General features: G+C 35.3%; 1 protein-coding gene across 4 annotated transcripts in view; it reads left to right on the top strand.

The window, feature by feature from the left end:
* The window catches only part of LOC109707712 (ATP-dependent zinc metalloprotease FTSH 12, chloroplastic-like), a 61,704-nt gene that overhangs the window by 24,309 nt on the left and 23,874 nt on the right, over positions 1–13,521 (top strand). For all 4 annotated transcript variants that reach the window (XR_002215567.1, XM_020229201.1, XM_020229200.1 and 1 more), the window contains exons 5-11: positions 870–947; positions 1,059–1,301; positions 1,412–1,552; positions 1,675–1,842; positions 2,720–2,832; positions 5,778–5,994; positions 10,148–10,219. Coding sequence is in view for 3 of the 4 variants with exons in the window: in XM_020229201.1 (XP_020084790.1) it covers positions 870–947; positions 1,059–1,301; positions 1,412–1,552; positions 1,675–1,842; positions 2,720–2,832; positions 5,778–5,994; positions 10,148–10,219 (1,032 nt within the window). In the remaining variant the exon portion in view is untranslated. The remainder of the gene's footprint in view (positions 1–869; positions 948–1,058; positions 1,302–1,411; positions 1,553–1,674; positions 1,843–2,719; positions 2,833–5,777; positions 5,995–10,147; positions 10,220–13,521) is intronic.

Here is a 13,521-nt window from a genome sequence, read left to right as displayed (position 1 = left end):
TTTTTTCCGGTGTCCACGTAGTGGTCTATGTGGCAGTGTCCTACAATATACTTAGGTTTTTGAAGTTCTATATTTTTTGTTTTCTCATCTATTCTTAGTATAATTGCTTTTCATTTACTGCATTTTCTATTTTACTAACTTCCTATTGTATTTCAAATGGTTTATTTGTATCTCATAAGAAAAATGCAATTCACACCTCTCTGCTTTTGTACTTCTCTTACCTTTATCATTGCTTTATAAAATGTCGATCTTCCCCATATCTCATAGTTGTCATTTCAGTTAAAGAGCAACATTTTACTGATGAATCAGACTTATACTTGCAAACTCTTTGGCATGTTGAAATCCTGCTTAATTTGTAATTTTATCATATCATGATTAGGGGGCAAGTTCAAAAACAGCTGATTTACAGCTTTGCTATTGCATTACTGGGTGTTGTCACTTCTCTTGCTGTTTTTCCTGTTTGTCATGTACATATCTATGCTTGTATGTCTCTAATAACATAAATCACTATGTGTGTGTGTTTGTGTGTGTGTGTCATATACATATCTATGCCTGTATCTGTATGCCTCTAATAACATAAATCTGTTTGTGTGTGTGTGTGTGTTTGTGTGTGATACACATTTCAATTTTACCTATTTTAAGTAATTGTGTTTACTTTCGATTTTACCTATTTTAAGTAATTGTGTTTATATAATATCTTGTTTATGCATGTTAAACTGGTGCCATTTCAATGTTGTTGCTGCTGCAACGTGTGAATGCAAATCAGCAGTAGTCATACAGTTGCGTAAGATATGCTTAGCTACTAATTATACGTTTTTTAGGCTTTTTCTTATTTAAAGTGGTTTTTTCTTTCTTGGCGGGTAAACCAGGTAGCTGCTGTGGTCTTTTCTGAGGATCTAAAGAAAATATATGTGACAATGAAAGAAGGCTTCCCCTTAGAATACGTTGTAAGTGTGAGATTTTATTTTGATTCCTCCGTAATTGGTACTGATAGTGAAATGCTGTTCACCATGTGAAATACAACCAAATTTTGATCTTCAATTATATTCTTTCTGTAGGTTGATGTTCCTCTTGATCCATTCCTGTTTGAGATTATCTCAAGTTCGGGTGTTGAAGTTGATCTTCTCCAAAAAAGCCAGATTCATTACTTCTTTAGGGTTGTGGTTGCATTGGCACCAGGATTGCTCATTTTGTACTTAATAAGAGAATCTGTAATGCTTTTGCATATCACATCTAGGCGCTATCTCTATAAGAAGTACAACCAACTGTTTGACATGGCATATGCAGATAATTTTATTCTGGTGAGAATTGTTACTTTCAATTTCAGTTGCTGCCTAATTGTTATACTATGTAATTGTGATTTCTCTTACTATATTGGTTTATCTAATAGCTCTGACGTGAATTCTTCCAGCCAGTAGAAAGTGCTGATGAAATGAGATCAATGTATAAAGAAGTTATATTAGGGGGTGATGTTTGGGATCTCCTGGATGAGATAATGATTTATATGAATAATCCCCTGCAGTACTATGAGAAGCAAGTGCCATTTGTCCGGGTAATCCATTCCACACTTCATTTTCACATTTATGGAGCACCATTTTGCTCTTTTCTATCTGTAGTCCCCTATTTTTTGCACCAGCGAAATATGTCATACTTATGAGCATTTGTGTATGCTAGGGTGTACTTCTGTACGGACCTCCCGGAACTGGCAAAACGCTATTCGCACGTACTCTTTCAAAGGAGAGTGGCATGCCATTTGTCTTTGCTTCTGGTGCTGAATTCACTGATAGTGAAAAAAGTGGAGCGGCAAGGATTAATGAAATTTTCTCTATTGCTCGGAGAAATGTATGAGTTTACTTTCTTATAATTTCTAAATACGAGTAGTTATTTTGTAATTCCAATTTTAGCAAATCATCATTTAGAGGCTGAGAGTATATATGTGCACTTATTCTTTGCTGATGTGAAGCTGCAAGCGCTTATATCTTTCTATCATTTGCTAGATGTTGTTATATTGAAGCCATAACACCAACTTTAGTCTAATCTTTTCAATGCAAAGTGTCATCATACCCGTTGATGAAGTACCCAATTTATAAATCATATTTTGGATGCTATTACTGGCAGGATATAAAGCCTCTGAAAAGCTTACAACGTGAGAATATATTTTTTATGAAATGGTTGGTTTGTAAATGATGTCAAAATGTCAAAATATGGCCACCGCCCTTGAGCTATACACCACTTGAATCCTTGTCCCAGTGGATATACACTTTATGATCCCATTGCCCTTCTATCATCATTTCCAGCTAACATATCTACTGCAATTTAATACTGATTCTTTTGACATTTTTTCTTTTCTGAATAAGCATTTCAGATTCTCAGATGTAGTCTAGCACATTTTTGCAGAATATTTTAGTAGACTCTTTTTGAGTTATTATTCTCTATTATTATATAGTCAAATGAAATTGGTGACCTCTCCAATGACTTTGCAGTGTCAGCTTTTTACTGTTCCATAGAGGCTTGAAGTTAATTGAAATCTACCCTTTGAGTTGTTTAGATACTAACTTGAATTTATCTGAAATATTTGTGAATTTCTGAAAAGCTTCTTCCCATATTTGTTTGCAATTAACATCCCAATTCTTCACCATTACAACCTCAACAGAAGGAAATGGTCTTTGGCTTGGAGTGCCTTTTTAAGTTGTAACATGTTCATGAACCTTTTCTACAGGCACCTTCTTTTGTGTTTGTGGATGAGATTGATGCTATCGCTGGGCGACATGCAAGGAAAGATCCACGCAGGAGAGCAACATTTGAAGCGTTGATTACCCAGCTTGATGGAGAGTATGTTTCTTTCTCGTTTTCTTCGCCTCAAAAATAATGTTTACGTCTTTCTGAGATCAATCTTTCATTCATAATGTTGATTTGCTGGAACGAAATTTTGATTTTAATGCTGACTATTGTTGAAGAAAGTTGTGACAAGCCAATCCTAAAATGTTATATGTCTAGTTTGTGTCGGGGGGAAAAAAATCCCTCATGCAGATTTGTTTTTGTCGAAATGGTGTTACAAGGCAACATATGTTAACTAGTGACACCATCCTGCCTCTAGTTCCAATAACCTGAATAAAGCATTATGGCCCAAAATACCGGCAGCTGAGTTATTTTTAGTTCTAAGCATTTTTCCAACATCTTCTAATGTGGATCTAATGTTGTATGGCAAATTCAATACAACCAACTATCATTAATAGTATAGAAATGGGTTCTTTGCGAGAAAGAATAACTTCTACCAAAGAGGGATCTATGACTTCTAAGCATTTCTCCAACATCGTCTAATGTGGAACTAATGTTGTATGACAAACTCAACTCCCTTTGCCTAAGCGTCAAAGTCTTTTCAGGTGTGTCAACAAGTTTTCTTATCTCCCTGGTACGTATCTAATGTGGGATTAAAGAGGCATAAAATGTTTGTAGTTAGAATCAACTTCGATTATACTCCCTTGTCTGATTGACGTTAATATCCATGATGTATGGTGATCAGATGGCTCAAAGATGACAGTATCACAGAGAGTGGCTCTGATAACATGAATGCTTAACTAGTATGCTAGTATGCAGTATAAATGTGACTAGCCATGTATCCTCAATGCCCAAGCCTAGTTATCAACCCTAGTAAACTGATCTTACTGTCTAATACTTGCCCTGTCATCTTACCATAATTTTCTAGCATGGGACATCTGGGTCTGTCGAATTTTTTCAAGGCAACGACATTCTTACCTGACTTGTTCAATAAATATTAGTCTACTCAAGGAATTAAGTACCGCCTTGTGCCGTATGACACGGGACGATACGTACCATGCCCCCACTTAGGGGGCACAATACAGAGGGGTCTCTCTTGACCCTCTCGTACTGCGATACCCTCTGCCTATTGCACGAGATAGAGCGATACCCAGAGGGTATCGCGGCATGTGCTGTTGTATGCCCACGTGGGCATGCAGTGTTTTTCTTTCTTTCTTTTTTTTTTTTTTTTTTATACTTCTACTTTTCTTTTTGGTTTCTCCCATAGACCTTTATCCCTTTCTCTTCTTTTCTCTTCATTTCTACCTTTTCTTTTTTTCTACTGTCTCTTTCCCTTTCTTCTCACATCTCTTCCTTTATTTTTTTCCCTTTCTATGTTTTCCTTCTTTTTTTTTCGTAATTTTTTCTCTAATTTCTTCTTTCAATCCCTTCTTTTTTTTCAATCACTTCGATCTTAAGAGGAAAAGAAATAGCAAAATCGAAGATCTACTTGTTAGATAAGTCAAAAAATTTACAACCTATTTTTTTGTTCCATACATTTAGAATATATTTAACTTGTAAAGTTTCCTTTATGAAGAAATATGAAATTATGCAAATTTTTGTTTACAATTTACAAAAATCTAAAAATAGATCCACTTGATTTAAAGTCATTATATGGTTCGATTTTTAATTTTCTTGGATGCATTTAGCATTTTGTATGCGATTTACGATATTTTTAACTTTGCAAATTCTATTATTGAATTTAGAAATCATGAAGATTCTAATAAAATCAAAAACTAAATTGAAGCAATTGATATTTAAATTTGCTTTATCTATTTGTCATATGGTTTATTGTTAAATTTTCATAAATATATCTCACAATTTTCTTAACAAATTTATGAAAAGGTAATTTTCTTGGATGAATCTTGCAAATTTGCATAAGAATCTTAAGATTTTTTTTTTCTCTAATTTGTATTTTATAATTTTAAAATTCCAAAAAAATAAAAGATAAGTCAAAAAATTTTAAAATTTAATCAATTTTTATCGTAAACTTGTTTAATTTATTCATCATATGGTTTGTTATTAAATTTTCATGGATAGATCTTACAATTTTTTTAGAATTTTTAGAAAAAAATAATTTCTTCAAATTTTTTTCATAAATATTTTTTAGAAAAATTTGAAAATGAAAAGGAACTATTGGCGCACTTGCGGTCCTATTCTAGTTAGTCTAGTCATCATACGGTTCCTCAAAGAATCAATACGAATGGATCTTGCAAATTTTTATAGGAATTAAAGAAAATATAATTTTCTCTATGAACTATAGTTATATATTTCTCCATATATAAAGAAGACTACCACTATATTAAGTTATTAACTAGTAAGTGTAATAAGTTATTATTGTCAATAAATCGAGACAAATTAATAGATAGCCAAAATTTATAATTATTACACTAAAACTTTCAAAATAACATTAGCAGGCCTTATTGGACAAAAAAAAAAAAAAACCAAAAGAATACCGTGCCAAAGCATGCCAGCAGGAAGCTGTGCGTGCCCGTTGACACATAAAAGTGCCATGTGTACCATGTTAGGCAATAGCCGGCACGCTGCCATGCCACAACACTTTAATCCGTGAGTCTACTCTCAATACCCATTTAAGTTGTCCACACTTACTAGATTTGTAGACTGTTGTTTAATATTATCCGGTATCGCCGATTCAGATTCAACTCACCAAGAGAGACTCAGGATGAAATGTGAGATTAGGGTGGAAAATGTCTTCCAATTATTATTATTCGTACAACTATCTTGCTCCTAATTTTTCAAGCACTTTACCAATATAGTTAATGACCTGTGAATATTCATAGAGCAATTAAATTGTTATTAAATGAATGCGGCAGATAGTTGCTTGGCTTGAATTCAATTATCCATATGATTGAGAAATGACATAGAAAGTTACTTTTAGTATTTGATAGTAACCAGAATGACATAGACTATCTTGCTCTTAAAGTATTTGCCTCTTACAGGAAAGAAAAAACTGGTGTTGATCGTTTTTCGCTAAGACAAGCTGTTATATTTATCTGTGCCACTAATCGACCAGATGAACTAGATCCTGATTTTGTTCGCCCCGGACGCATTGATCGCCGCCTATACATTGGTTTACCTGATGCTAAGCAACGCATCCAAATATTTGGTGTGCATAGTAGTGCTAAGAAGCTGGCAAAAGATGTTGACTTTGGAAAGGTAAGTTTTTCTGCTTTTATGACTCTTACTCTGAGACAGTGAAAATGTAGAGTATATCAAACATTTAATTTAAAGCTGTAGTTCAACTAGAAAAATAGGGATTTTTTCGTTAAACTTTTATTTCTTTTCCTGGCTTCAAAATTATTAGAGCAAAAATGTGACTATAGTTGGAAGTTAGAGATCATCTGGAAACTTGTTCTTCTTGTCCAAAAGGATAGGCTGGTTTCTTGCGCAACCTATCTGTATTGACATTTAGCTTTCTGCTGTTTCTTCTTCACAACAGCATATTCCGAGTCAGATGTTATAAAAAATGTGACAACTCAGAACCACAATAGGTTTCTCTAACTATCATTGTGGAGACCATCTAAAATCCATTAGATTCGTTAGAAGACCATCGAGAGTCATCGGAGCCAAGGCACTTTATAGCATATATGTGGTAGGGGAACTTATTAGTGCATATATGGGAACTTATTAGTGCATAGGCTTTGTCGAGCAACTATTGCATCCCAGCGTGGAAGCCCAATCGGATGCTCTAACAGGCCCACCGCACGGGTAGAGTTTCTCCTGTACGTGCAAGGCGTCGAATCACAACCAACCTATACAATCACTTTTTCAACTAATAATATGTATACAAATTTTTTTACAAAATAGTGGGCATTTAAGTAAAGGGAGGTAGATGTGTAACTTAAAACAATTTCAAATATTACATCTTTAAACATCATTTTACCGAAAATGTATATATGTTATGCTTTTTTTCTCTCAACTTATTATCTAACTTGCCATGCCCTTTCCACAGTTATTCTTTTCCCTATCTATGGTTGGATCTGAAAATATTAAAACAACAAAGAGTGAGAACTTGATTAAGTCTCCTGTGGGTACAACCTCCGAGAGAGGTGATTCGCACTTACTATATCTAAATGAGGCATAATAGTAAAGAATAAAATTAATGAGCAGCAACTAGGAAGCAAATGATAATAGACGATCAAGTATAATATTAGCCACTGTGTCTCTACGAGAACACAAGGTGCACATACAATATGTTCAAATTAAAAAGCATGTGCATCAAGTTTTCACTATAGTACCAAGCATCGCTCTACCCAATTCCAATGACCGACAACGCTGTCCGGTGCTAGCTTGCTCACTATTGCCTCATAGGGAGTCGAGCAATCCCATCTCACTCACTTCAACACTCAATAGCATAGGCTAGTCGAACAATCGCATTTTGTAGGGCTACATCTTGGGAGGGCCACTGCTCATGGAATTGCGATCTCCACAAGCAACGCTCATTGAGTTCTCATTTGGACTCTTGCAGGCTTCGATCATACGCTTCTTTTCATGGTCTACTAATGTACAAATTTTTGCTCCAATGGTTTCTGCAATAGAACAAATAATGTGTACAAAGAGCAAACAACGATTTAGGCACAATGTAGTACTTTATTATCAACCATTAGCATGCTTCTTTTAGCAACAAGAACAACATGTGTTTGCAACAAGTAACACATAATGATCACAAATAGCAATACAAGTATGCTTTTAGACATAACAAATCAAGAAATATAAAAGGATCATGACGAAAGAGTAGAATATGGAGTATGCATATGCATACGGATTGGAGACAGTAGGATATTTGAGGAAACCATATCCACATCCATATATTTTTTTTCAAATACGAATTCTGATATGGGCATGTGCAAATGTTGAATTTTTATTACCATATCCGCTAAAAATGGATTCGGATATGAGTTGGATATATTTTCGAATTTTGAATGAGGATCGGATATGTATTCGATATTATTCAGATAATAATATATACTCATATGCACGCATGAATATGAACTAGAACTAACACGACTATGACACAATGCAATTAAAATTTTATACTTGTATTCAAACTTTACATGCCTATATCATATTCAGTGAAAGTATTAAATATAAAAAATATAAAAACACCGTCCTCTAATAGCTTAAGCTATTGGAGATAAGCAGTTGTATCGTATTATTTAATATTTAATTACCGCTCCTGATCTTGAACCCCACCAGACTCCTAGTGTCATTTAATTTCCTCCTATATAACTAAATCGACGTCTTGGGCCTATCAAAAAGTCCCGAGCCTACATATGAGGGTGAGTATTGAATATAAAAATATAAAACACCATCCTCTAGCAACTTAAGCTATTGGAGATAAATGGTTGTTTCATATTATTTAACAAAAAGTTAATGGTATATTTAGTTCAAAATGTGAACCAAAATCAAATAGGAATCAGGATAGGTCAGAATGGAAAATGGAGCGGTGAAATCTCCTAAGTTGTTTGGTTAATAATAGGAATTGAAGTTAGAATCAACGCATTATCATTGTTTGCTTGAGGAAAATTTAATCGCTGACAAAAATCTTTAAAATAGAATTCACAACTCAAAATTTAATTACACACTCAAAGTATAAAATTCAAACCTAAATTTTAAAATTTGAATTTGAATTCGAATTCATGGTTTGAATTCAAATCTCTTATGCAAATTCAGATTCACAATTTAAATATTAACTCAGATTTGAATTCAAAATGATATGTTGAATTTACACTTCAAATCCTGTTCATATTGAAATTAAAAAATAAATTTTAATTAAAAATTAAATCCACTATTTAAATTTGTAATCAAATTTGAATCCAAATTTGCCCCGAATTTAATCTTAAAATTTAAGTTGAAATCTTGAATATGAAGTCATAATTCACATTCAGTTTTATAGTCAAAGTTTAAAACTATCTTTAAATTTAAACATCAAACACAAAATTGTAATCTAAATTTTGAATCTATATTTTAAATTAAAAATTCAAAATTAATCATATTTAATTATATATATTTAAATTAAATAATTTTTATTGAAGATTTTTTTTTTAAAAAGTTAATAGTAAACACTATTCATTTACTATCAAAAATTTACTAGGTGGATGCTTAAATCACAATGTCTTAGTAAAGACAGTTTACTATATTCTCTCATGTCAACCAAGCTTAAAACCCAAACTAAAATTATGAACAAAAGATTATTACGTTCAAGATTGTTTTCTTTTTGTTTCAATCTAAGTTTCAGTCCTTTCATTTTGACTTTCTCACCTATTTATAAAGATTAAAGAGGACATAAATGTACCTAAACTAACAATATATTAAAAGAAATTCATACCTTAGAGAAGGTAAAAAGGAGATGATGGCTTTGAAGAGAGCTTTTCTTTACAAAAGTTTCACTATAAAATTCATATAGGTGGTAAGATAAAATTGAAATATGGAAAAAGAAGAATGAAAAAGAGAGAAAGGAAAAGGGTGGAGAAGGATGGAGAAGGCTTGGGTTGGGGTGCTGGAGCAAAAAGAGGAAAAGAAGCTGAGGCTGTGGAATGTAATAAATTCGGGCCTTTTTGCATATAACCCATGACAATTGTGGAAAATTATATATAAGTCCAATTTAAATTCGTTAGGCATATTCGGAGCTCTTTAGGTGGTCAGTTTAAGCTCAAATTTGACATGTAGGTCCAACTAAAAAAAATCAGTGATAATTTAACTTTCTATTATGTTTTTCAACAACTTCGGTTACCAATTGTCTTTCCAAGCAAAAATTGTGCGGACCGTTATTAGGTCCCATGTGCCGACTGTTATTGGATCCCGTTTTAACCACTTAGGTGTCGGAATGACACGAAACTTTAAACTGGTCTCCGTATATGAAAACAGCGACTTCTCAAACTTTTACTTTGGCTACTATTTTTATTTATCTTATTCTACTTTAAAATTCGGTGTACTACAACAACTATCTGATATACACACAGACAAATGCATCACAACCCTTCTGCTCACATCTTAGTTATGAAGGCATATGATGGATAATATTTGTGAACAAGATTATTCACTTATGGTTGCAAACTTACAACTAGTAAATCAGGAGATATAAAGCTGCAATTAGATGCTTTAACTCTCTGTTTGGTGCTAAATTTCACCCTAGGCACAATTTTGAAATGATTGAGTTCTGCAATTTTTCATTATTCGGTTTACCATGTTTGTTTACTCAAAATTAAACTTACTTGTTCTTGTTTCCTTTGTCATTCTTATGGTATTGGGAGTCACCTTTGATTGCCATGATGATTATTTATTATTTATATTATTTTATATTGAACAGCTCGTTTTCCGTACTGTTGGCTATTCTGGAGCTGATATCAGGAATCTTGTCAATGAAGCAGCAATTATGTCTGTAAGTCAAATCACTCCTAATCATTTCTTGGTATCACTGGGGACTGAAGATTTTATAAATTTGCGTTGATTGCTTTCTTGTGAAGTTAACGGTACTAGACTAGTAGTTACTTTTATTGAAGCTTGTAGCCATGGATATCTTCTTATAGTTTCTTATACATTGTTAATATTTTGTTCTTTGTTTTTGACTTGTTGGATGAGCTTGTGAAATTTGAAGGATCTTGTTCTATCTGATACCTATCTTTGTTGACATCAGTAGCTAAGAAAGCTTACTCATGTGGAAGAAGTGCTTTATGTACTATGACTTTAGTGAGCTTCATCTTCCACATAAACCAAGGATTAAGATACCATGTGTGCCGCCATTTGGTACATGGGCAGCACAAATCGTCCTGGCAGCTTGCTTGCATGGTATATCAAATCGTCCTGGCCGCTTGCTCTGTGCTGTTAATGCGCAAGCGTGTGCCGAAACCCAAAGATTTTTTCCCTTTCTTTCTATTGTGCTGATGCTGTTGCTTGCACCCATACTGTACAGTCGTGCCTTCATTGCACGTGGGATTTTGCTTGCTAGGCTCCTAGTGGCATGGAGATTGTTGCTACAAGCATTTCCTGAGATGAACAATTAACAAACCTCGTGAACCAAATAAATGACGGCTTCAAATGTTCTGGATGTCTTTTTCAGCAATTGTTAGACTTCGAAGATGTTCACCAAATGCCTCTCTTAGATATTCCTCAATACCAGCTCAAGGAATTTTATCATCTTCTTATGCTTTATCTTCTGGTGTGATATTCCAATATGTTGGGGAAAATATAGTACGACTAAATCTGATTGTAATCAAAATCGAACTAATTTAGTGATAAATATAAAATTAAACTTACAGATAAGCGGAAAAATCCAAATAAAGATTTAATCTATTTTGAAGTGTGCGTAGCACTGCCCTAAAGCATATCCCCGTCCTTTGTGCGGATTAACTGTGAACACCACCCCAAGGTACGACCGGAATTCTTCCTGCGGGCACGATCGTGGCGAAGGTTGACGAAGATTCTTTCAACACCCAGTATGTCACGCCCCAACCGCGCGGCCCGAAAACGGTGCCAATTTGGCCCGATTCGAGGGCGGTGGTGCGACCGCCGAACGGACGGAGTTTCCCCTGTCCGCCCAAGGCTAAGCAACAGATTGTGTACAACAAGTCCCCAGGAATACAACTTGAATACATACACAATCAAACAACGATGAACGAGAGCACGAACAGTGCTACAACCAACTAGAGCAAGCGATACAAGTAAAATCATACAAGTATACAAAAGAGAGCAACTTAGCTATTTGAGACATCATTGAAAACATCAAACCTCTTTCGATATCATTTAAACTTTAAACATTTAATACAACTTGCATTCTTTTCTCAAATGAATATACATCATGAACTCTCCAAAACCTCACCCTATACAACATCTACTCTCAAAGCATAACCAAAAGTACAGGGTATAGAGCTAATGCAAGTAGGTGAAGAAAGCTATCTATCAAAGCTAGGGCGCTATGCCCTTACCGCGATCCATCGACGAAGGCCCGCTGTCCTGTGCACCTGTACTCCCAAAACCACACGGGAGTGAGAACTACGAATAGTTCCCAGTGGGTTCGGCCGCCGACTCCGCCGATCTACCCACTAGGTCTCAAGCAGGCATAGAGAGATATATATGCAATATACATATAAAACTGAACTAAACAAAAAGCGGTATGTAAACAACTATATCAAGCTATGCCTCAATCTGGAATCATGAATGCATGAACAATAAACAAGCTGGGTAAGTAAGCAACTATCAACATCTACAACAGCTATCATAGTAACTATAGAATATGCTACTAGGTAAGCAAGTAAGCTGATATGAACAATGAATAGCTACTATGAACATCAATCATGGGTAGGACTCAATAGGTAACCCAATCTCCAAGTGAACACGAGGTCCACAAGCAAGGCTCACATATCAATCTCCTAGGGATGTCGAGCTGGACTATCCCCGAGTACGCCTGCGGATAACAAGCGGCTATCCGAGCAGCGAGCAGGGCTGCCTCTCTAGTGACCAAACTCCGGAGCGCACAACTTGAGGGGAGCGACCCCACCAAGCGCAGACAGGCAATGTGAGCAAGATCATCTCACGAGCAACAGCAACAACCCCTTTGAGGGTAATATCATCATGGAATCAAGGTATACTTGTACCCAATCTCATAGTGTCTCAACTACACTAATGTGATCATCTCAAGGAAACATCATCAATGTCAATCATCATAGTTTTTCTAACTAGATGCCACTTGTCATAGTTTTCTAAACTAGATGCCACTCATCAATTTTGACTCATTATTAACACTAGTTTCATCATACTAGTTCTTTAGCAACATAAACATTAATCATCTCATATAGGGTCTAGATTCTCAACATGTAGTTTTCATCAACAATCATCATGCATACTAGATCATAACCAACCAAGCAAAATATATTTATTGAACTACTAGCATGCAAGTATAAGCAACAATAATCATTTCCTAACCCTATATGGATATAACAAGATGCAATTAGATCAACATTAAACTTGGACATAGAAGGTTGCCCGATGACTTCGGTATGGCACTCCCCCACCTTGGGTGATGCCGAAAACACTCCGAGACGCGTTCTCGTGCTAGTCTTGTCGCCGCTTAATTTTCGTTGGGTTAGCTCTAACCCCTTAGCACAACAAATGGCGATATCTTCGCACCCACTTGTCGGATCGACGAACCGTCTTCGCCTACGCGTTTATAAGCATAGCAATTAGGTTTCTAACCCCTCAAAAGAGATCAAACCTTTATATTTCCAAAAACCCCAAATCTAACCCTAGGGTTAGGATCCATGAGAAGCTATGGGTTCTAGCTTCATTGTGAGCTAAATCCATGTTTCCCAAGCTCATTAGGTTCCATTTGAACCATCAAAACCAACCAAACCTCACCAAAACCCAAGTTACCATGAAAAGGGTTGAGGCTTACCTCTAGGGTTTGCTCCAAAGCAAGCCCTAAGCCAAGAATGAGGTGAAGAAGAGCTCCAAAACCTTCTTCTCCTTCTTCTCCTTCCTTTTCTTCCTCTCTTTTTCCTTCTTTTTCCTCTCTTTTTCCTTTTCTCCTTCTTCTCCTTCAACCGGTTAGAGAGAGAGAGAGCTAGAGAGAGAGAGGGGCTGTGAGAGTGAGAGGGAAGAGGGCTGAGAGTAAGAGGGATATAACCTCTATTGTAACAAAATGCTAAAAAGCCCTCCTTTTAACAGATTTTGCAACTTAACCCACTG

This window comes from Ananas comosus, linkage group 3 (assembly GCF_001540865.1).
Source record: "Ananas comosus cultivar F153 linkage group 3, ASM154086v1, whole genome shotgun sequence".
Lineage (NCBI taxonomy): Eukaryota > Viridiplantae > Streptophyta > Magnoliopsida > Poales > Bromeliaceae > Ananas > Ananas comosus.
Note: the sequence above shows the minus strand (reverse complement) of the source record. Positions and strands in the feature narration are given on the sequence as shown.